Below are 23,714 nucleotides of genomic sequence, written 5' to 3' on the forward strand. Positions count from 1 at the left end.
ACTTTTATTACCAAATTGTCGTCATTCTCTTGGTATCTTTTGTTGAAAAGCAGGGACATAAACACAGGAGCGTGCATGTGTCTGGAACACTATATGGCAGCAGTTTTGTAAGAATGTTATTTATATGCAAAGCGCACTAAATGGCAGCACTATTTTCTGCCATGTAGTGCTCCAGACACTTACCTAGGTGTCTCTTCAACAAAGAACACCATGGTTTCAAAGCAAAATTGATAATAGAAGTAATTTGGAAACTTTTTTAAAATTGTATGTTCTGTCTGAATCACAAAATATTTTGGGGGGTTTTCATATCCCTTTAGAAACCTGTGAGAGAACTTCAAACACGCCCAAAGAAGACTAGGCTGGTAGACTCATTTTACATTAGAAAAATAAAACTGAGCTTTGAAATTTTTTTTAGTAAGTTTTTAACTTTGTGTTTTGAAAGTACATTGTACATTAAATATGATTTGTTCCTGCATATTGCAAACATAATTGTAATACATATTTTAAACTATTATTATTGAGCACTATGATGTTGGTGTCTCTCATTCACATAAAGAAGTGTTAGGAACACCCTTAATAAGATAAACAGCTCTCAAAGTAAAATATGTCCCAGATAATCTCGCCTGAGCGGAGAGCTTTAGAAAATCAGGTCCAATCTGAGGAACAAGAAAAAGGGCTTAAAGGGACACTGAACCCAATGTTTTTCTTTTGGGATTCAGACAGAGCATGCAATTTTAACCAACTTTCTAATGTACTCCTATTATCAATGGTTCTTCGTTCTCTTGCTATCTTTATTTGAAAAAGAAGGCATCTAAGTTTTTTTTTTTATTCAGGACTCTGGATATCACTTTTTTATTGGTGGATGAATTTATCCACCAATCAGCAAGGACAACCCAGGTTGTTCACCAAAAATGGGCCGGCATCTAAACTTATATTCTTGCATTTCAAATAAAGATACCAAGAGAATGAAGAAAATTCTATAATAGGAGTAAATTAGAAAGTTGCTTAAAATTTCATGCTCTATCTGAATCACGAAAGAAAAAAATTGGGTTCAGTGTCCCTTTAAAGGGGCAGTCTAGTCAAAATTAAACTTTCATTATTCAGATAGGACATGTAATTTTAATCAACTTTACAATTTACTTTTATCATCAAATTTGCTTTTTCCTCTTGGTATCCTTAGTTTAAACTAAACCTAGGTAGGCACATATGCTAATTTCTAAGCCCATGAGGGCTGCCTCTAATGACATCTTTTTAAATTGTTTTTCACAACAGAAGACTGGGTTGTTCATGTGGGCCATATAGATAACACTGTGTTCAGGCACAGGGGGGTATTTAAGAATTAGCACAAAACAATGCTAAATGCAAGACAATAGATGGGGGGTATTTAAGAATTAGCACAAAACAATGCTAAATGCAAGACAATAGATAATAAACAGTCACAGTCATGTGATCATGGGGCTGGAAGAAGGTTCTTAGATACAGGTATACCTCACTTTACAGCGCTTCACTTTACAGCGATTCGCTAATACAGCGCTTTGTGGAGCTGAAGTTCAACCTCCAAGGATTTTGAAACAGTGCTATAATCATCGTGAGATTGCTAGAAAAGTGACTGGCACCATTTGTTTATGCTTAGTTCACTCTGTTTATAGCATTGCAGTGCAATCTGTTTCTCAGTGCTATAGTCTGGCAAATTTTACTACAGTAATTGTCACAATTTTACAGGTACAGTATTTATTGAATCCTAATTGAATACTTGCTGTGCTAGTGTTAAACTAAACATAGCACTATTGCACCCCTAAATATGTTAGTTCAAACATGTTTTCAAGATTTTAAACACTGAAAAGAAAGCTAAAACTGCCTTGTTTCACTTTAAGGCGGTTTTCACTTTACAGCGGGGCTCCGGTCCCTAACCCGCTGTATGAGCGGGGTATACCTGTACAAGGTAATCACAGAGGTAAAAAGTGTATTAATATAACAGTGTTGGTTATGCAAAACTGGGGAATGGGTAATAAAGGGATTATCTATCTTTTAAAACAATAACAATTATATTGTAGACTGTCCCTTTAAACACATTTTTAAAGTTGCATTCTCAGGCTTGATGTATTGCTGCTCCTGAACAAGTCATGGCTAGTGGCCAATCAGAAGTGGTATACATACATATCCAACAATCACTTTATATGCCATGCTCAGGAGTAGCACATGAAGAAATCTTTAGCTATGTGTTTAACCCCATTGCAGTGGTTAATAACAGTTAGAAACAAGTGTTTGTTTAACAATATCACATTTGTTAGAGCATTTCATTATGTTTTGGCTCATTATTCAGTGTGAATGTTTACACAGTATTTACAGCAAAGGTCTTCCAGTTGTAACACTAAAAATTAATTTAAAAATAATACATTCTTTGTCCTTATCCTTCATGTCTTCCTTAACACTCTGTCCTACTTTGCTGGAAATTGTAATGGGTACACTTCTTTGGAGAGCACATTAGCAACTCTATCTGCAACATGAAGGTAAGTCGGACACAACACCACATACTATACACGCGTTTTTTGGTTATGGTGGAAGATCACAATCTGTTATTTCACAGCTTATATTTTCAATGGTTCTGTTTGCTTCTTTAGTATCTTTTTCTTCCATTAGGTTTTCATTGTTGTTTGAGCAGTCAGAACAGGTCAGCCCAATGCCCGTTAACTTGCAGCAACCAATGCAGTGAGATGAAGATGGTTTGGTAGGATGTGAGTACATAAGTTGATGATTTGAAGCACAGTCCTGGCTGCCCATAGAATATGATGCCTCCATGTTACTTAGAGGTTGTGACGTTTCCTCAGAATTTACAGGTTCCCAATCCCAGCTTGAGTCTTCATCAGGTTGAGAGTTCATGGGAGGTTGGCGGCTTTCTATCTTCACTGAAGTTGATGCTGGCTGAAAACAAAGCCCATTCTGTCCCTCCATGCGACACTCCTTGGTCTTGATGCCAACAGCTTTTAGCAGAGTATCCATCTGTTTCATGTAGTCCAGGTGCCCATTCACCTGTAGGAAGATGCACCAACATATTTAACTGTGGATCAAAGTACTGCACACCATGCATTTAGAAACAAAAGCATAATTTAAGCTTACTTGATAAATTCCTTTCTTTCTTGGTGGTGATAGTCCATGAAAATCCTTACTTGTGGAAATTCATCTCCTGGCCACCAGGAGGAGACAAAGACACCCCACACCAGAGCAATTTTTACATTCCGGAGTACTGAGGCACCTAGACTGCCAGAGTAGGGGGATTTAAAGGACCATCAGCATAACATTTTAAAGTGAGAAAAGAAAATTAGTTTCTCCAAAAACACACACACCACCTTATATGTGTAGAGCAGAGATTTCCAAACTTTTCATGTTGGTGACACACTTTGTAGACCTACATAGTTTCGCGACACAGTAATTCAGTTGTACCAGCAAACAGGAGGTTAGTCTAACTTGTTTTAAGAGATATGGGCACATACATAAATTATATAATAACAAAATACATTTACAAGTAACAGGATGTATGTGCAAGAATTAAAAAAAAGTTTAATAACACCAATAGCTACTTACTATATTAATGGGATGTATGAGGTTGATGGGATGAACACAGTTTCGGAATATTTGGTGTAATATTAGATAAAGACACTCGCATTTCATCATCAAGCATTTTTAAGCTTCCACTTCCTATCCATATATCAAGAGCAGGAGCAGCAATGCACAAATAAATCCCACTGACTTCTGACTTCAGTTCAGCGTTTAAGCTGCCACCCTCAGAGCTCTGTGAGTCCGACTGACTACTGCCCACGCTGCAAACACACTGCTGTCCCACTCACTGACTACACTTGCAGTCACAAGCCAATTAAGGAGACTACATGTGCAGTCAGGAGCCAATGTGCCGCCAAATCCGCCAATGGTAATAGTTTCAGTTCCCACTGAGCTGTGCCAATTGGTTAAGATGATCTGTGACCCACTAGGTATCAATCACGTGTCAACCATGTGATATGCGTAGCAGGCAGGTGGAAAGTCAGAAACCAAAAAACAATTAAAAAAAAAATGTAAATTTAAAAAAAATTGTGCTGAAGCAGGGACACACCTACACACTGCTGCCGACACACTAGTGGGTCCCGACACACAGTTTGGAAAGCACTGGTGTAGAGGGACCCCACACAAGTAAAGTAAACAGCAATAAAACTACTTTGTCCCCATTGTGCACAAACCTGTGAACTGCGCACAAACAGTCAACTTGACAATAAAACCTGCAAATGAGAAATGGGTCTTTAACAAGGGTTATGGGAAGCGAATCGTAATAACTAAGTACCCATTCTTAGAGATCTATGGGCTTAGGTACTTATCCACCCACTAGTCATATCCACTGCTCTGCTTCAAGAATCCAACTACTAGTGAAGTTCTGTCCTGTACTGTATCTTATAGTGTAGGACCTCGTTGGAAGAGTACATTCACATGGCCAAACAGGAGGAGGCAAAGGCACTGCCCTGTGACACCTGTGGCTTGCTTGTGACTAAGACTCCATAGGGAAGAATTACATTTCACTAGCAGTACTCTCCTGAATCCTACTCTTCTAGGAACTATCCAATGAGGGGAAAAAAAACTTGATTGAAGATAAACAGTAATAACATACAATTACATAACACCTCTATTATTGCCCTCTCCTTGATGAGGCAAAGAACTACTGGGAGGGAAAAGGAAGAAGGAGGGATACCTAAAGCTCTGGTGTTGAGTGTCTCTGCCTCCTCCTGGTGGCCAGAAGATGAATTCCGACAAGTAAGGATTTTTGTGGGCTTTCACCACCTTAGAAAGAAATTATATTTGTCTGGAGTTACACAAATGTAGCGGACATAAAAATATCACCTGAACAGCTCTATGTAAAAAGGGAAGATCTTTTACCTCACTATTTCTTAAGCTCATCAGAGTAAGTGCTCTGTGAACAGTTATATTTCAGCTGCTGTCCAGAAAAGAAAGAAAAAACAATAGCCAATCAGCATCAGCAGTGCTGAGGTCATGGATGTCTTTGCAGTGTCCTCATGGGATTTCACTGAAATCTCATGAGATTTCATAGTAAACTTCCTTAAACTCAATAGGAAAATAACATGACTGTGCCTGCACATATCAGATGCACACTCCCTTGCAAGTCCTGGGACTAGCGTCCTGATTACAGTGGAGCATGAATTCTTAGCAAATTTTAACTTTTTTACACAGAGATGTTCAGGTGATATTTCTAGTTAGTTTTTTTTACAGCTATGCTGCATCACTTTCAAGTGCTTCAACATTTGGGTATCGTGTCCCTTTAAGTGAGAAAAGAAGTCTTATTGAGCGGAAACGGATTTGTTAGCAATGTACACATTGTATACTGAGCTGCAGGGGCAATTGTGGGCTTATTTATCAAAATCCATAAAACAAAAATAAAAAATAAATAAAACATCAGCAATGTGAAAAACAAAATCAACTAAGTTGTGCATATTGCGCAGTATTCTTAATTGCGGAGGAGGATCTAACTCATGAATGTATAGGCCAGCTGTTCTCCACTAGGACATGGAAAACAAAAGCCGTGGAAGCCTCAGGGTTTCTAAAATATCTGATTAATTCCCCTAAGAAGGGCGGTTACCACTAGAATTTCTACTGCAAAACGACTGCAGGTCAACACTTTCCTCCAAGTTTAATTGGTTTCTATGAGATGGGGGCGAGATGCTAATTGCATGCCCTGAGCCTTCATGTTGAGTATTTCTCTGATGGAACAAAAATACAGAATTAAAGACAATCTCTGGTTATGAAATGCGCTAGGAAGTTCACTTGCACGCTGTGTAAGACAAAAACAAGAGCGTGCTCCCAAAATATATCTATTCAAAAAATAATGACTGCTGCTGTCTAAATAACGTATTAGAGCTACCAAGAACCTATAATCCTAAATTACAGATTCAAAGCATATAGTGCACAAAAATAAAGTCTTATACCTAAAATAATTAATGTCAATAAGGATGAAAATAAAATAATGATATTAAACAGTCTGTGTCATAGTTGTAATACAAAAAACACTAAGCAGTGGGTTATTCTTTAAGGGATAGTCTAGTGAAAATTAAACTATCATGATTCAGAAATAGCAGCAATTTTAAGCAACTTTCTAATTTACTCCTATTATCAATTTTTCTTCATTCTCTTGCTATCTTTATTTGAATGTAAGCTTAGGAGCCGGCCCATTTTTGGTTCAGCACCTGAGTAGTGCTTGCTGATTGGTGGCTACATTTAGACACCAATCAGAAAGTGCTACCCAGGTGCTGAAAAAAAAATGGGCCAGCTCCCAAGCTTACATTCTTGCTTTTTCAAATAAAGATAGCAAGAGAATGAGGAAAAAGTGATAATAGGAAGTAAATTAGAAAGTTGCTTAAAATTGTTGCTCTATCTGAATCATGATAGTTTAATTTTGACTAGACTATTCCTTTAAAGGGACACGAAACCCACATTTTTTTCTTTCATGATTCAGATAGAGTATGCAGTGTTAAACAACATTCCAATCTGTTTCTATTATCTAACTTGCTTCATTCTCTTGATATCATTTGTTTAAAAGCATATCTAAATATGCTCAGTAGCTGCTGATAGGTGGCTGCATAGATGCCTCGTGTGATTGGCTCACCCATGCACATTGCTATTTCTTCAACAAAAGATATCTGAAGAACGAAGCAAATTAAATAATAGAAGTTAAATGGAATGTTGTTTAAAATTGTATTCTGAACCATGAAAGAAACATTTTGGGTTTCTTGTCCCTTTAATATGGATTATTGCAACATGTATTTTTTTTTTGCAATCAGAAATCTATCTGCTACTGAAGAGTTCTAATAAGAACGAAACAGGCTGTCTAGCAGTGATTTCTGTATTTGCTGCAATCGCCCTATTAAGGGATTGTATTTGAAGCAAAAAGACTGAGATTTTGCACATCTAATTTGCATATCTTACCCAGAAACCTTGTGTGCATTGGTAACAGTGTATATGGAGTTTTACTGGGGAAAAATCAAGCGGGGATACTTGCCTAGATGTGCTAATTTCCTATGCAATAAATTTATATTGATTTACTTTTGAGACATGGAGGATTTTAATCTCGAACTTTTAACTCCACCATAATTTTAATGAATCTTTTTTTTTTACAAAGTCTGTTTCTTGTTATGTTTATTTTGATTTAACATAATTGTTTTTACTAAAGGATGACCGTTTCATATCCCTTTAAGAACAACTGCTATTGTTTATATAATAAAACAACCTTATCAATTCGATATACATATAACAACACACATGTGTAACATACTAAAAAGCAATCAAAGATACTGAATAAAAATATTAACATTACTTGCACTGCAGCAGAAAAACAGTGAGCTGTGCTCTTTAATGTCTAGCCAGACTAGATTTCACTACGCGTTTTGAATTCATACCACATTTTGGAGAGGAGCATTGAGGTTTGATCAGGGAAGTGTAGATTACAAAAAAATCATAAATAACATTTAAAATAATGTAAGGCAATAGATATTTAGCCAAAATGATCCTGTCTTTCCTTAAACGTCAATACATTTCTATTTATTCTTAAGGAAAACATTGTGTAATGACAAGACTTTTCTGAAGTCTTGCAATAAATTAATGGGACAGTAACGTCCAAATTAAACTTTCATTATTCAGATAGAGCATGTAATTTTAAACAACTATCCAATTTAATGTTATCAAATTTGTTTGTTCTCTTGGTATTCTCTGTTGAAAGCTAAACCTAAGTAGGCTAATATGCTAATTTATAAGCCCTTGAAGGCTGCCTCTTATCTGTATGTATTTGACAGTTTTTCACAGCAAGAGGGCACAAGTTCATGTTCATTGTTTTATAGTATGTTAGTTTGTCACCTCTGCTGAAAAGAATTAGGGACAACAACGTAAGAGGGTTAAACTTGTGATGTCTTCTCAGAACCGGAAAACCCTCAATGTTCAAACATAACTAATAATACATAAAAGTATATTTGAAACAGTTATGAATTTATTCACTGCACAGCATTTGCAGTGAGAAAAACATAATTTATAAACAAAATAAGACATCTACGTGACTCTATTAATATTCTGCATGCTCCACTATGCAATTCCGTTTATTATTTACACAACAGCAGATCTGCCCGTTCTTTACAAAGAAGACGGATGCCAATACAGTTATACATATTATGATACAGGAGGAAATAAAAATGAAATAAATGTGGTAAAGCTATCTTCTTGGCTGCAATGTATTGAAAAAAAAACCCTATCTGGCAGCCTAGGGGTTAAACAAAAATGCACTCATTTATTAGATCATTTTATTTTTAAATAAATGCATTGCTGAGCCTAAGGACATAACCAGTGAGCCAATCAGGAGTAGTGTTTCTAGGTATCAACCAGTCAAAGGCCAAATGTAATGTTTTCCTGCCTGTCCCCATAATAACTCTCGCTCATTTAAAAACTAATATAATAAAAATAATAAAAAATAAATAAAATAATAAACTTTTGATTAAAGATAAACTACATAAATTCACCACATCTCTCTAGCTACTTCCTATCGTGTCGAGAGCTGCAAGAGAATGACTGGTAGTGGCAGTTAGGGGAGGAGCTATATAGACAGCTCTGCTGTGGGTGATCCTCTTGCAGCGTCCTGTTGGGAAGGAGAATATCCCACAAGTAATGGATGATCCGTGGACTGGATACACCTTACAAGAGAAACATTCATTAGGGACAGACATCTGTCCCTAACTGGTCTCGGTAGAAGGGATCAGATAGGGAACTGCAAAACAATGCAAGTTTTAATAACGTAATCACCATGAGAAGCCTTATATACTCCAGTAACAGGTTCTGATTGGCTACAACAAGTAAGCCAAAGTTGTGGGTAGACACATTGTGGCTAAACATTGTTAATGCATACAAAAAAAAAAATCACTCATTTCACTTTAAAGTTCAGACTCCAATAAAAAAGTGAAAGGTTCTCAGGGGATTTCAAGAAAGACACCTATAGGAGTTGGAGTAGATATCCAAAGCATAAAAGAAACAGAACTTCCAACATTTAAAAAAAAAAAGGCGTGATTACATGTGGAGGCAATCGTTCACGCAGGATGCAATATTTTTGGCAAAATCTTGTGTCAAACATAACGCACAATCTAGCACTACACATGGATGGTTAAATACTTTGATGTAGCCGAAACATTTTTATCGAACCTTATACATAAAATGGATGGCGCATGGAGCTCTATTAGTGCGCTCGTAATTTAAGTGTTGAGCTTGAGCGCAATCTAAAATGCGCTGTAAAATGTACTGCTTTCTAAGTAAACCATTTTTATTAATAGTATAGCTCAGAACTGCATGAAGAACTCTAATACTTACATGGTCAGCTTAGCACTCCAGCGATATCCAACATGAATTTTACTGAGTACCCCCACAGCAATCTGTTATGTGATGGATTTAGCGCACTGGTGCTATCCGACACACAAATATTAGCGCCCTTGAAGATCGATCAAGTGATAAAAAACAACTAAAACGCTATTGATTTAACTCAAGTGATGTTAACATCAGCTTTCATATTTTCGCGCTTCACTTGTACTCGAGCCCTATATGTATAGTAAATAATGAATATTTGGGGTGGCAAATATTAATTTATAAAATGTGAGAACTTATATTATTATTTGGTATTTCCAGATCAGTATTCATGTGATATTTAAACTCTGTAACTCTGATCTTGTGGAGAGAATGAACTGTAAGTCTGTATCTATAGCATGACAAGGGTCAGGCGTGTGTAAATTCTATCATTCATATTTATCAGGGATAACTTTTATATGCACAAAAAGCCGGTAAAACGAGAGGGCATAAAGTTCACTTCCTATTTTTGTTACTGCTAGATTTGATGGATTTACTGACAAATAAGCCGACAGGAACAGGTCTCTGTCCATCTGAGAACTTTCAATTCACTGATTTTAAAGGACTTTAAAAGGTTATGTTACGCGCTGAAGCAGAAAATAAATTCACAGTTTAAAACCTTCTCGAAGGAGATACTCTGTTAGGTGCCTGACCCTCAGCGATTTAATCTTGGAATTTATTAAAAGTCATAAATATGAAAAGGGACGGAAAAGTGGATTTAGAAATAATTGAGTTTGAAGAGAACTTGAAACATGGATTGCTCTTTCATTTCTTTCAAGAGCAACCTAATTATGAGAGATACATTGAAGAGAGAGGAGAGGGAAAATGCACAGAGAAAGCAGAGGTAGAAAAAGATGCACATCAGTAACAAGCAATGTGTAGCTGAATATGTTTTTTTAGCAAGAGCAGATCTCCAGACACAACTATATGGATTATATCTGTACAGAACAGGCTTTGCCTTAATCCCAAAACCTTACCATTTGGAGCATTACATGAAACTCAATACAACTGTAAAAATCTCAGAGAAGCATCTGAAATGCCACCTACAGAGCTACAAGGAAAAGGTCATAACAGGAAGACGGAAGATAACATTAAAGTGGCACTGACATGGTACTATAAGGGAATATAATCATTAAGTAATTAATAAAACATTCACATACAGAATAGTTTAAAAATTTTTTTTCCCTATTTACTTTTCATCAAATTGTGCACAGTGTATATGTACATTAATCTGTGATTGGCTGATGTATGTCACATGATACAATGGGTGGGGAAATTATGGAATGTGTCAGAAAAAATTCTACTGCTCATTTAAAATTCAGAGTAAGTTTGATTGCATTGTCTTTTTACTATGCATTTGATGATGCTAAGAGCTGGTCTCTCTCTTTTTTTTTAATCTAATTTTTTATTGAGATCTTTGGCAGACACAGAATATAACTTTTTTTTGTCCGTTTACAACAACATGGAAAATACAAAGTATATGCAGACTGACATGGAAAAGAAGTAGTTATATAACCGGTTTGTAAGCTTTCAAAGACAATGGTATTAAACGCAAATATTTTCTTGGAACATGTATGTCTACCACTCCCCCTTCAAAGGGATCAGACAATATAGTGTTAGGTAAGTTACTAATAGATACACCTTTTTGTATGACAATCCATGTCTATGTATTAGTATGTAATAACATTTTCCAATCCTTTACCTATTAGTTAAATAACCATGTCAAGTCTCTAACAATTACTATGTAAGTGAACTTAATACATTGAAATCTCATTTTAGGTTAAAATACCTTCCAAGCTGTGTGAGGCCATTCTTGGACCCCAATGAAGATATAGGGCATGGGGGAGGGACTCAAATGATATATATGGTCATTCTTAGACCCCAATGAGTATATAGGGCATGGGGGAGGGACTCAAATGACATATATGGTCATTCTTAGACCCCAATGAGTATATAGGGCATGGGGGAGGGACTCAAATGATATATATGGTCATTCTTAGACCCCAATGAGTAAATAGGGCATGGGGGAGGGACTCAAATGACATATATGGTCATTCTTAGACCCCAATGAGTATATAGGGCATGGGGGAGGGACTCAAATGATATATATGGTCATTCTTAGACCCCAATGAGTATATAGGGCATGGGGGAGGGACTCAAATGATATATATGGTCATTCTTAGACCCCAATGAGTATATAGGGCATGGGGGAGGGACTCAAATGATATATATGGTCATTCTTAGACCCCAATGAGTATATAGGGCATGGGGGAGGGACTCAAATGATATATATGGTCATTCTTAGACCCCAATGAGTATATAGGGCATGGGGGAGGGACTCAAATGATATATATGGTCACTCTTAGACCAATGATAATACAAATTAACTAGCATCATGAACTCTAAGATGAAGAAACAAAAACTTTAGCTTTTAGTATTATTTAATGCGATAATTTTATGTTTTAGTCATGTAGTATCTCTTAATGAAACATTACTGGGTTTAATGTTTACTTTTGGTTAAATTAAGTGTATTTGAACCTGTGTTCAAAGCTAATGAAGCCACAATTTACTTATCATTATACCTTCCATTAATTGCACAGTAGGTCCATCTTGAACCCTTTATTAACGGTGAAAACAAATTCTAAGAAGGCAGGAAATATGAGAAAACAATCACTTTTGGGTTATTGTATAACTCAACTCAGAACCCATGATAGATTCCCTTAGTAATAATAAATTGTAAAAGATATAACTAATTAAGAACACCAGAGTTAGTCAAAACCAAGTGATATTGCAATAAGTTTGAACACTTTAGGACATTAAGATAAATGGTACACCCAGGACATAAAATGAGAAGTAGAACAAAAGCCAATTATCAAGGACTCGTAAGAATATAAGAACATTAAATATATGTAAAACTACTCATATACCCACATAAATATGACGATCTCCCTGAATGTCTGTTTTCTAAAGATAATGTAGGATATCATGTTCAGATCTCTTGATATAGGTAAAGAAGAGGGTTCTCTATAATAGTGAGATGACTTTTGAGCTTAATTAAAAATATACACACAAATGACAATGCGTATGCTGTAGTAAGACAATCGAAATGTATGGAACATAAATCTGGATATATATCAGGGAAGCGTCTTGATAAAGCAGTACATGAGTGTTATATAATATAAAAAAATGCCTGCCGTGGACCTGCCAACAATGAGCATAGCGTGGTTACTAGCCGACACCAGACTTAGGATAACAAAGGTTTCCAGGAAAGTAGTCCACTCTTGGGGGTCAATTTATCAAGCCGGAAACAGAAGTTATGAAGCAGCGGTCTAAATACCGCTGCTCCATAACTTGTCCGCCTGCTCTGAGGCCGCAGACAGAAATCAACCCGATCGAATACGATCGGGTTGATTGACACCCCCTGGTATCGGCCAATTGGCCACATATCTGCAGGGGGCGGCATTGCACCAGCAGTTCACAAGAACTGCTGGTGCAATGATAAATGCCAACAGCGTATGCTGTCAACATTTATCGATTTGCAGCGGAAATGATACGCTACATTGTATCATGTCCGCTCGCACTTACATAAATATACCCCTTGGAGAGCTAGGAGACTGACCTGTGACTCTTAAACGACCCTCTGAGATCAGAGATGGTAAATCTTTGCTGAATATGTGGGGAGTCTCTTCCGAACTGTACAGCAGGAGCGGCTGAATGGGCATACCCCAAGCGTAAGTTAATGAGTCTCTCCTAATGCTCCGTCCGTTGAGACAATCAGATGCTGGTTGATGTAGGGGGGAAGAGTCGTCTGACATGGTAAGTGTAGAAGAAGTCCCCATTGTGTGTCTTACAGACCAGTTAACAGATGAGGCATCAGTTGCTCCCATATATTTGCCCAGCGAATGAGTCAATGGGTCCATATAATGAACGGAGCTCACACATGGCACGCAGGACCCTGTAGTGACCAGCCGCATCGCCAGAAGGCCCTGTCTCAACGCTTCAATTGCGGGCACCATGATAAAGCTTGTTCCTGAATAAAGTGGAACTTTAGACCAAGCAACCTCAGTTAATCTCTCTCCACAATCCACCAATAGATTATCCGGTGAGGGAGGCTCATCTGGGACCTCTGTTGTGGTATTGAGTGACTCAGTTATAGATACAGTCAGTCTACAAGTCTTTGCTTTGTCACAAAAGTCGACCCGCTCCGCTTCCATAAGCTCCACGAGGGAGTTAAAATGGCTATCCATTTTATTTGCTATGGCTTGTAGAAGGGCCACAGCAGCAGACTCCATTGTGTAGAACTGTGTCCTTAAATTCCTATTAGCTTGCGGTAGTTCTGGCAGAGTGTCTGGGCATAGAGCATACAGCAGACCAAGAGCTGCTCTACCTGGCCAATTCCTTAGCCGGGGGGGAAGTTGACAAGGTGTTTTAGGCCTCTTTCAAACTTTGGTAGTCCAGTGCAAGTGTTCTGTTTATCAGAATACAAGATAGATAAGTTTGTCAAGCTCCGAGTCTTCCCTTCAGTGAACATGCCATTTTTTTGTGGTAGATTAATGCACTTAACAAAGGGTTTTCAGTTGTATAGTTAAAGTTTAGTCGGAGCTACAAATCTTTGCGACTTGACATGGCCACGGCTTGAACACGCCCCCCTGTCTCTCTCTTTTAACAGCTTACCTTAGCCATTATTGGTTAAAAATATAAGGAATATTTAAGCATTCTGTGGCATTGGGAATGGATTAAGACCTTCACTTGTAGCAAGTCTTGCACTGTAATGTTAATACTTAATATAGCTCCCGGATTGTAGGAGCATAGCTTGTTGTCATTTAGCAAGCTGCTGCAGTATCGTCCAAATAAGGAAACACCTCAATACCCTGCTCTCTGATTACAGAAAGAAGGGCACCGAGAACCTTTGAGAATATTCTCGGAGCTGTTGCTAGTCCAAATGGAAGAGCAACAAATTGGTAATGCTTGTTTTGAAAAGAGAATCTCAGAAATCGATAATGATCTGGGTGAATTGGGATGTGAAGGTAAGCATCCTGTAAGTCTATTGTGGACATAAATTGACCTTGCTGAACAAAAGGCAGAATATTCCTTATAGTCACCATCTTGAAAGTTGGAACTCTTACAAATCAATTTAAAGTTTTCAGATCCAAAATTGGTCTGAAAGAATTTACATTTTTTGGGATAATAAATAGATTTGAATAAAAACCCAACCCCTGTTCCTGAAGAGGAACTGGGACAATTACCCCCAATAGTTCTAGATCTGAAACACATTTCAGAAATGCTTGGGCCTTTACTGGGTGTTTTGGAACATGGGTGAGAAATAATCTTCCCATGGGAGGTCTTATTCTGAATCCAATTCAATACCCCTGAGAAAAAATATTCAAAAACCACAGATTCTATCAAAAATACTTGAAACTGTTGTTGTCTTGGGGAAGAAAAACTCCTTTTCCTCCAGTAATAGTGGAGATAATAGAATCCAACCGAGAACCAAATAGGTTTTTACCTTGAAAAGAGATAGTAATCTTGTTTTAGACACCATGTCAGCATTCCAATATTTAAGCCATAAAGCTCTTCTAGTTAGAATAGCTAAAGACACAGATTTGATGTTAATTTTCATGACATCAAAGATTGCATCACAAATGAAATGATTTGCATTTTGAAGTAAATTTACAATGTTAGATAATTCAGGGTCCGAACACAACTGCTGAGCTAGACTGTCTAACCAAAAGGTAAAAGCAGCAGCAACATCAGCCATGGACATAACTGGTATAAGTATATAGCCAATATGTAAATATGCTCTTCTAAGATAAGATTCAAGCTTCCTATCTAAAGGGTCCTGTCTTCTAGGAATAGTAGTTAGTTTAGCAAGAGTGGAAATAGCCCGATCAACCTTAGGGACTGTTTCCCAAAGCTCTAAATTAGCAATAGGTAAAGGATAAATTTTTTTAAACCTAGAAGAAGGGTTAAAAGACATACCAGGTTTAGACCATTCTTTAGTAATCACATTAGAGATAGTATCTGGAATAGGGAAAACTTCAAGAGTAGTAACAGAAGTTTTAAATACAGAATTTAAACAATTACAAGTTTTATCATCAGGAGCTTTTAAACTCATTAATCCCTAAAGTTTTACATTTATTTGAATGCGGGATAGCAGACATAGCCTTCTTAATGGCTGCAGAAACAAAATCCTTCATTGCTACAGGAATGCCTTCTGCATTAGACTGATGAAAAACAGTGGATGCATTTGTACTTATATAAATATTGTCAGAATGTAATAAATTATCAAAACTAGAGCCACACAATCGAGCTGAAGAAATCAGATCAGCTTGTTTACAACAAACACACTTAGCTTTAGTAGAAACATGTTCAAAAGCTTCCATCTTTATTGAGACTTCAAAGAAAAAAGACAACGTTTCGGACCTCTAGTCCTTAGTCATGTCATTGACATGACTAAGGACTAGAGGTCCGAAACGTTGCCTTTTTTCTTTGAAGTCTCAATAAAGATGGAAGCTTTTGCATAAGTGGTGAGTGCTGCTGTTTCTTTTGGACTGTGCTATATTATTGGGGATTTGTGTGGTACCCCTATAGCTTGCACCACCCGCTACCACAGTGCTTTACCGCATGGACTTTGTTTGTAGAAACATGTTCAAGCAGCTCAGTTCCTATGGTAACTTCTGAGTCAGGTTCAGTTTGAGACATAGTTGCAAAAAACAAAATTTATGCTTACCTGATAAATTCCTTTCTCCTGTAGTGTAGTCAGTCCACGGGTCATCCATTACTTATGGGATTATAACTCCTCCCTAACAGGAAGTGCAAGAGGATCACCCAAGCAGAGCTGCTATATAGCTCCTCCCCCCTACGTCATATCCAGTCATTCGACCGAAACCAAACGAGAAAGGAGAAACTATAGGGTGCAGTGGCGACTGGAGTATAATTTAAAATTTAGACCTGCCATAAAAACAGGGCGGGCCGTGGACTGACTACACTACAGGAGAAAGGAATTTATCAGGTAAGCATAAATGTTGTTTTCTCCTGTTAAGTGTAGTCAGTCCACGGGTCATCCATTACTTATGGGACACCAATACCAAAGCTAAAAGTACACGGATGACGGGAGGGACAGGCAGGATCTTTATACGGAAGGAACCACTGCCTGAAGAACCTTTCTCCCAAAAACAGCCTCCGAAGAAGCAAAAGTGTCAAATTTGTAAAATTTGGAAAAAGTGTGAAGTGAAGACCAAGTCGCAGCCTTGCAAATCTGTTCAACAGAGGCCTCATTTTTAAAGGCCCAAGTGGAAGCCACAGCTCTGGTAGAATGAGCTGTAATTCTTTCAGGAGGCTGCTGTCCAGCAGTCTCATAGGCTAAACGTATTATACTACGAAGCCAGAAGGAGAGAGAGGTAGCCGAAGCCTTTTGACCTCTCCTCTGTCCAGAATAGACGACAAACAGGGAAGAAGTTTGTCGAAAATCTTTAGTTGCCTGCAAATAAAATTTCAGGGCACGGACAACGTCCAGATTGTGCAGAAGTCGTTCCTTCTTTGAGGAAGGATTAGGGCACAATGAAGGAACAACAATCTCTTGATTGATATTCCTGTTAGTGACTACCTTAGGTAAGAACCCAGGTTTAGTACGCAGAACTACTTTGTCTGAATGGAAAATCAGATAAGGAGAATCACAATGTAAGGCAGATAACTCAGAGACTCTTCGAGCCGAGGAAATAGCCATTAAAAACAGAACTTTCCAAGATAACAGCTTGATATCAATGGAATGAAGGGGTTCAAACGGAACACCCTGTAAAACGTTAAGAACTAAGTTTAAGCTCCATGGTGGAGCAACAGTTTTAAACACAGGCTTAATCCTGGCCAAAGCCTGACAAAAAGCCTGAACGTCTGGAACTTCTGACAGACGTTTGTGTAAAAGGATGGACAAAGCTGAGATCTGTCCCTTTAACGAACTAGCGGATAAACCCTTTTCTAAACCTTCTTGTAGAAAAGACAATATCCTAGGAATCCTAACCTTACTCCATGAGTAACTCTTGGATTCGCACCAATGCAAGTATTTGCGCCATATTTTATGGTAAATTTTCCTGGTAACAGGCTTTCTAGCCTGTATCAAGGTATCAATCACTGACTCCGAGAATCCACGCTTTGATAGAATCAAGCGTTCAATCTCCATGCAGTCAGCCTCAGAGAAATTAGATTTGGATGTTTGAAAGGACCCTGCACCAGAAGGTCCTGTCTCAGAGGTAGAGACCATGGTGGACAGGACGACATGTCCACTAGGTTTGCATACCAGGTCCTGCGTGGCCACGCAGGCGCTATTAGAATCACCGATGCTCTCTCCTGTTTGATCCTGGCAATTAATCGAGGAAGCATCGGAAAGGGTGGAAACACATAAGCCATGTTGAAGACCCAAGGTGCTGTCAGAGCATCTATCAGAACCGCTCCCGGGTCTCTGGACCTGGATCCGTAACAAAGAAGTTTGGCGTTCTGGCGAGACGCCATGAGATCCAGATCTGGTTTGCCCCAACGCCGAAGTATTTGGGCAAAGACCTCTGGATGAAGTTCCCATTCCCCCGGATGAAAAGTCTGGCGACTTAGATAATCCGCTTCCCAGTTCTCCACGCCCGGGATGTGGATCGCTGATAGGTGGCAAGAGTGAGACTCTGCCCAGTGAATTATCTTTGAGACTTCCATCATTGCTAGGGAACTCCTTGTCCCTCCCTGATGGTTGATGTAAGCCACAGTCGTGATGTTGTCCGACTGAAACCTGATGAACCTCAGAGTTGCTAACTGAGGCCAAGCCAGAAGGGCATTGAAAACTGCTCTTAATTCCAGAATATTTATGGGATGGAGACTCTCCTCCTGAGTCCAAGATCCCTGAGTCTTCAGGGAATTCCAGACAGCGCCCCAACCTATCAGGCTGGCGTCTGTTGTTACAATCGTCCAATCTGGCCTGCTGAAGGGCATCCCCTTGGATAGGTGTGGCCGAGAGAGCCACCATAGAAGAGAATTTCTGGTCTCTTGATCCAGATTCAGCATAGGGGACAAATCTGAGTAATCCCCATTCCACTGACTTAGCATGCACAATTGCAGTGGTCTGAGATGCAGGCGTGCAAAGGGTACTATGTCCATTGCCGCTACCATTAAGCCGATTACCTCCATGCATTGAGCCACTGACGGGTGTGGAATGGAATGAAGGACCCGGCAAGCATTTAGAAGTTTTGTTAACCTGACCTCTGTCAGATAAATCTTCATTTCTACAGAATCTATAAGAGTCCCTAAGAAGGGAACTCTTGTGAGTGGCAATAGAGAACTCTTTTCTACGTTCACTTTCCACCCATGTGACCTTAGAAATGCCAGTACTAACTCTGTATGAGACTTGGCAGTTTGGAAACTTGACGCTTGTACCAGAATGTCGTCTAGGTACGGAGCTACCGATATTCCTCGCGGTCTTAGTACCGCCAGAAGAGAACCCAGAACCTTTGTAAAGATTCTTGGAGCAGTAGCTAACCCGAAGGGAAGAGCTACAAACTGGTAATGCCTGTCTAAGAAGGCAAACCTTAGATACCGGAAATGATCTTTGTGAATCGGTATGTGAAGGTAGGCATCTTTTAAATCCACTATGGTCATGTAGTGACCCTTTTGGATCATGGGTAAGATTGTCCGAATAGTTTCCATTTTGAACGATGGAACTCTTAGGAATTTGTTTAGGATCTTTAAATCCAAGATTGGTCTGAAGGTTCCTTCTTTCTTGGGAACCACAAACAGATTTGAGTAAAACCCTTGTCCGTGTTCCGACCGCGGAACCGGGTGGATCACTCCCATTAGTAAAAGATCTTGTACACAGCGTAGAAACGCCTCTTTCGTTATCTGGTTTGTTGACAACCTTGAAAGATGAAATCTCCCTTTTGGAGGAGAAGTTTTGAAGTCCAGAAGATATCCCTGAGATATGATCTCCAACGCCCAGGGATCCTGGACATCTCTTGCCCAAGCCTGGGCGAAGAGAGAAAGTCTGCCCCCTACTAGATCCGTTTCCGGATTGGGGGCCCTCCTTAACATGTACAGATTGGCTTTTATTTAAAGTAGCATCAATGCAATTAGTACATAAATTTCTATTGGGCTCCACATTGGCCTTTGAACATATTGCACAAAGAGATTCCTCTGTGTCAGACATGTTTAAACAAACTAGCAGTTAGACTAGCAAGCTTGGAAAATACTTTTCAAATGAATTTACAAGCAATATAAAAAAACGTTACTGTGCCTTTAAGAAGCACACAAAAAAACTGTCACATTGAGATAACAATGAACCGGTTTAGTTATAGCAATTAATTTTTCACATGAAATGCATTAATTTAGCAAAGGATTGCACCCATTAGCAAATGGATTATTAACCCCTTAATACCAAAAAACGAATAACAAATAAAATATATACGTTTTTTATCACAGTCAAAGCACAGTCTCACAGGTCTGCTGTGAGTGATTACCTCCCTTAAACTAGTTTTGGAGACCCCTGAGCTCTGTAGAGACGTCCTGGATCATGCAGGGAGAATAAGGAAGACTGTGACTGAATTATTAATGCGTAGTAAAAGCGCCAAAATAGGCCCCTCCCACTCATAATACAGCAGTGGGGAAGCTCAGTAAACTGATTTTATTCAAAATAAACGACAGCCAAGTGGAAAATAATGCCCATAAATTTTTCACCAAGTACCTCAGATAGAAAAACGATTAACCTGCCAGTAAACGTTTTAAATATATGAAATGATAATAAAAGCCTGTTGCTAGTCGCTATCACTGCAGAAAGGCTATAAGTTATATGTATACAGTATTTTCTTAGTGAAGTGCCATTCCCCAGAAATACTTTAGTGCCAACATACATACATAACAGCCTGATACCAGTTGCTACTACTGCATTTAAGGCTGTACTTACATTATATTGGTATTAGCAGTATTTTCTCAGTCAATTCCATTCCTTAGAAAATAATATACTGCAACATACCTCTTTGCAGGTGAACCCTGCCCGCTGTCCCCTGTTCTGAAGTTGCCTCGCTCCTCAGAATGGCCGAGAACAGCAAATGGATCTTAGTTACGTCCGCTAAGATCATACACAAACTCAGGTCGATTCTTCTTCTAATACTGCCTGAGAAGAAACAACACACTCCGGTGCTGTTTAAAACAACAAACTTTTGATTGAAGAAATAAAAACTAAATTTAGTAACCACACTCCTCTCACACATCCTATCTATTAGTTAGGTGCAAGAGAATGACTGGGTATGACGTAGGGGGGAGGAGCTATATAGCAGCTCTGCTTGGGTGATCCTCTTGCACTTCCTGTTAGGGAGGAGTTATAATCCCATAAGTAATGGATGACCCGTGGACTGATTACACTTAACAGGAGAAACCCCCCAGAAAAATATTAAAAATATATTATATTTTGCAAGTTATATCTATGATCCTATATATAGCAGGTTTGAGAGAATGGGAAACAGTGCTAAGATATAAAAAAGAGAAAACATCTGATTAATCATTGTTCTTAGTAAAAAAAACAAATGCTGCATCTAGCCCTCAACAATTTTTTGAGAGCACAGGGCGACTTGGGGGCGGGAGCTTTAACGGTAAAAAAATGCATGGAAATTTGATGACGCGTTACACATGACGTAAATAGCGTAATTGCATGCTCGTTTGCACGTAAAAATTTAAAATAATTTTAAGAAAATGGAGGTAAGCCTTTTAAAGCCCTCCTGGTCGTTATATAAAGTCTTATTTATATTATTAAAAAATTTGCCCCCAAACACTAAACATGTTTCACAAACTCATGACAAATAAAACCTGGTTGTGCATCATTTACATAATATTTAAGAAGCACTAAACAACTGACTCAGGGCATATACATAAACAATACAGAACAACGTTAATTAAAAAGTGCCCAATCTATAGCTGAGAGTGTCTTCTAAAAAGATCAAATTCATACTTACCATTTAAGACACCCATCCACATATAGCAGACAGCCAAACCAGTACTGAAACATATCAGCAGAGGTAATGGTAGAGGAGTATAACGTCGATCTGTAAAGGGAGGCAGAGGATGAATCTCTGCGACCGAATTTACAGAGAGCTTGTAAGCAAAGCTTTCCCAGAGGCTAAAACATGGTGGCATTAAGCAGTATCGGTACTCCCTTCACTTCCCTCAGACAAACACTGTACATAGAGGGGAACTGGACTCCAATATACTTGGAAGCGCCTTTCACTGAAGAAATCAAGCACATCCTGCTTCACCACCTTCTAAGGAGTCAAAGTTTTTAAAACTGAGGTATGAGTGAGGTGGGAGGTGTATTTATAGGCATTTGAGGTTTGGGAAACTTTGCCTCCTCCTGGTAGGAATGTAAATCCCATCAGTAACATGCTCGTGGACTCTCGCTACCTATATGAAAAAATAGTGTTATACTTGTAACTCCCATATCTGAATGGGTAGGATATTAATATTATGGCAAACTATATAGCTAAAGTGCTTTTAATGTGTGACTGCTTACTTAATAAATAAGATGTGTGTATGATGATATGTAGGTTTAATTAGATTCATATTGCTTTAAAGGGACAGTCAACACCAGAATTTTTGTTGTTTAAAAAGAAAGATAATCCCTTTATTACCCATTCCCCAGTTTTGCATAACCAACACAGTTATAATAATACACGTTTTACCTCTGTAATTATCTTGTATCTAAGCTTCTGCTGACTGCCCCCTTATTTCAGTTCTTTTGACAAACATGCAGTTTAGCCAATCAGTGCTCACTCCTAGGTCACTTTACGTGCATGAGCTCAAGGTTATCTATATGAAACGTGAACAAATGCCCTCTAGTGGTCAAAATGTATTCAGATTAGAGGCAGTCTTCAAGGTCTAAGAAATTAGCATATGAACCTCCTAGGTTTAGCTTTCAACTAAGAATACCAAGAGAACAAAGCAAAATTGGTGATAAAAGTAAATTGGTAAGTTGTTTAAAATTGCATGCTCTATTTAAATCATGAAAAAAAAAATTGGACTTGACTGTCCCTTTAAATTCAGTAACTACTAGATAGAATACAGGGTCCGGCACTCTTTTAGGTTGTATGTCTATTTACAGTTTTATGGTAATTGCTTAATTTGTGCTTTCACCCTGACAAGAGAACTTCTAAAATATTTTATTGATCTGTTAGTTCCCTTGGAGATTGTTCTACTCTCTCCTCCAGTCTCTTCTTTACCTAATTAAACTCACTTGAGCCTATCTCAATATCCACATATGTTGAGAGAAGAGATTGAGGGCTGAGCAGAGCAGTTTTATCCCCTACCTCCTATACTATGACTAAGCGCCCTGTTGCGGCGCGAAACGCGTCAGGTTCTGCCACCTCCTGGGGCATGTTTTAAGTATTTCAAATAAAGTGTTTGCTTTAACACAACCTGTTGCCCTGCTGCTGTCATTGTTTCCTTTTTAAATGAGAGAAGGCAGTTGTTTTTGGAACATGAAACTCTTAGACTATATAAGGCAGAATTTCGGGGGCTTGTTTTATATTTATCATTTGTCAGAGAAGAGAGCAGTTCCGCTAAATCAGATAACTAGTGCTTCATTTTACTGTATCTTTTCTGCTATGAATTGCACATACTGAGCAGAGATTTATTGTCACTGCAAAACATGAAAGAAATAAAAGATGTGGTTTAATACAGCTGTCTACATTCCCATCTTAATGTCTGTTATGCTGAGTAATGTAGAGAAAAAAAATGTGTGAAGATCATCAGAGAAAGTGACAAATAAAAAACAGAACCTTTCACTACAGAAGGAGATATCACCTGTTCTGCTATTGTATTTTACATATTAAGTCTTTATCCTCTTTGTGCTGAGAGCACAGGAACAATTTGAACTTACCACTGATGACAGATCCACATTTACCATTCTCCGGTCATCTATATTTACTGGCTGCAGACCTGCCACATTCAGCTTTGCAGAAGAACTGCGGTAGACAAAACTCAATAACCAGTCACCCCTGCCAGAGATAGAGACATTCAGATCATAAAATTATGATATATACAACAGAGGAGAGTGATAACTCTAGATGTTATGCTAGAGAATTTAGATAGGTTGTTATAACTTGCATAAAACCATTACATTAAGCATATAAGACGTGGTTACCTTAAATTAAAAAGTATTTAAATTTCACTGCATCTTATATGCCAAAAGATTGTGAAACAGTGACCTCTGCTGTCCAGTTGCAGTATGAAGTATTTGCACTGTTTTTTTACCTTTAAGCGTCTTATATGCCAAA

General features: G+C 38.3%; 1 protein-coding gene across 3 annotated transcripts in view; it reads right to left on the reverse strand.

Moving 5' to 3' along the window:
• Positions 1-23,714, reverse strand: part of TMCO4 (transmembrane and coiled-coil domains 4) — a 148,904-nt gene that overhangs the window by 25,193 nt on the left and 99,997 nt on the right. For 2 of the 3 annotated variants that reach the window (XM_053690302.1, XM_053690303.1), the window contains exons 13-14: positions 23,318-23,435; positions 394-3,030 (exon numbers count right to left, since the gene is read on the reverse strand). In XM_053690302.1, the coding sequence (XP_053546277.1) occupies positions 2,554-3,030; positions 23,318-23,435 (595 nt within the window). In that variant the 3' untranslated portion in view covers positions 394-2,553. Of the gene's footprint in view, positions 1-393; positions 3,031-23,317; positions 23,436-23,714 lie in introns of those variants that run through there. The other variant, XM_053690304.1, reaches the window with a different exon arrangement.

This window comes from Bombina bombina, chromosome 8 (assembly GCF_027579735.1).
Source record: "Bombina bombina isolate aBomBom1 chromosome 8, aBomBom1.pri, whole genome shotgun sequence".
NCBI classification, from domain to species: Eukaryota; Metazoa; Chordata; class Amphibia; order Anura; family Bombinatoridae; genus Bombina; species Bombina bombina.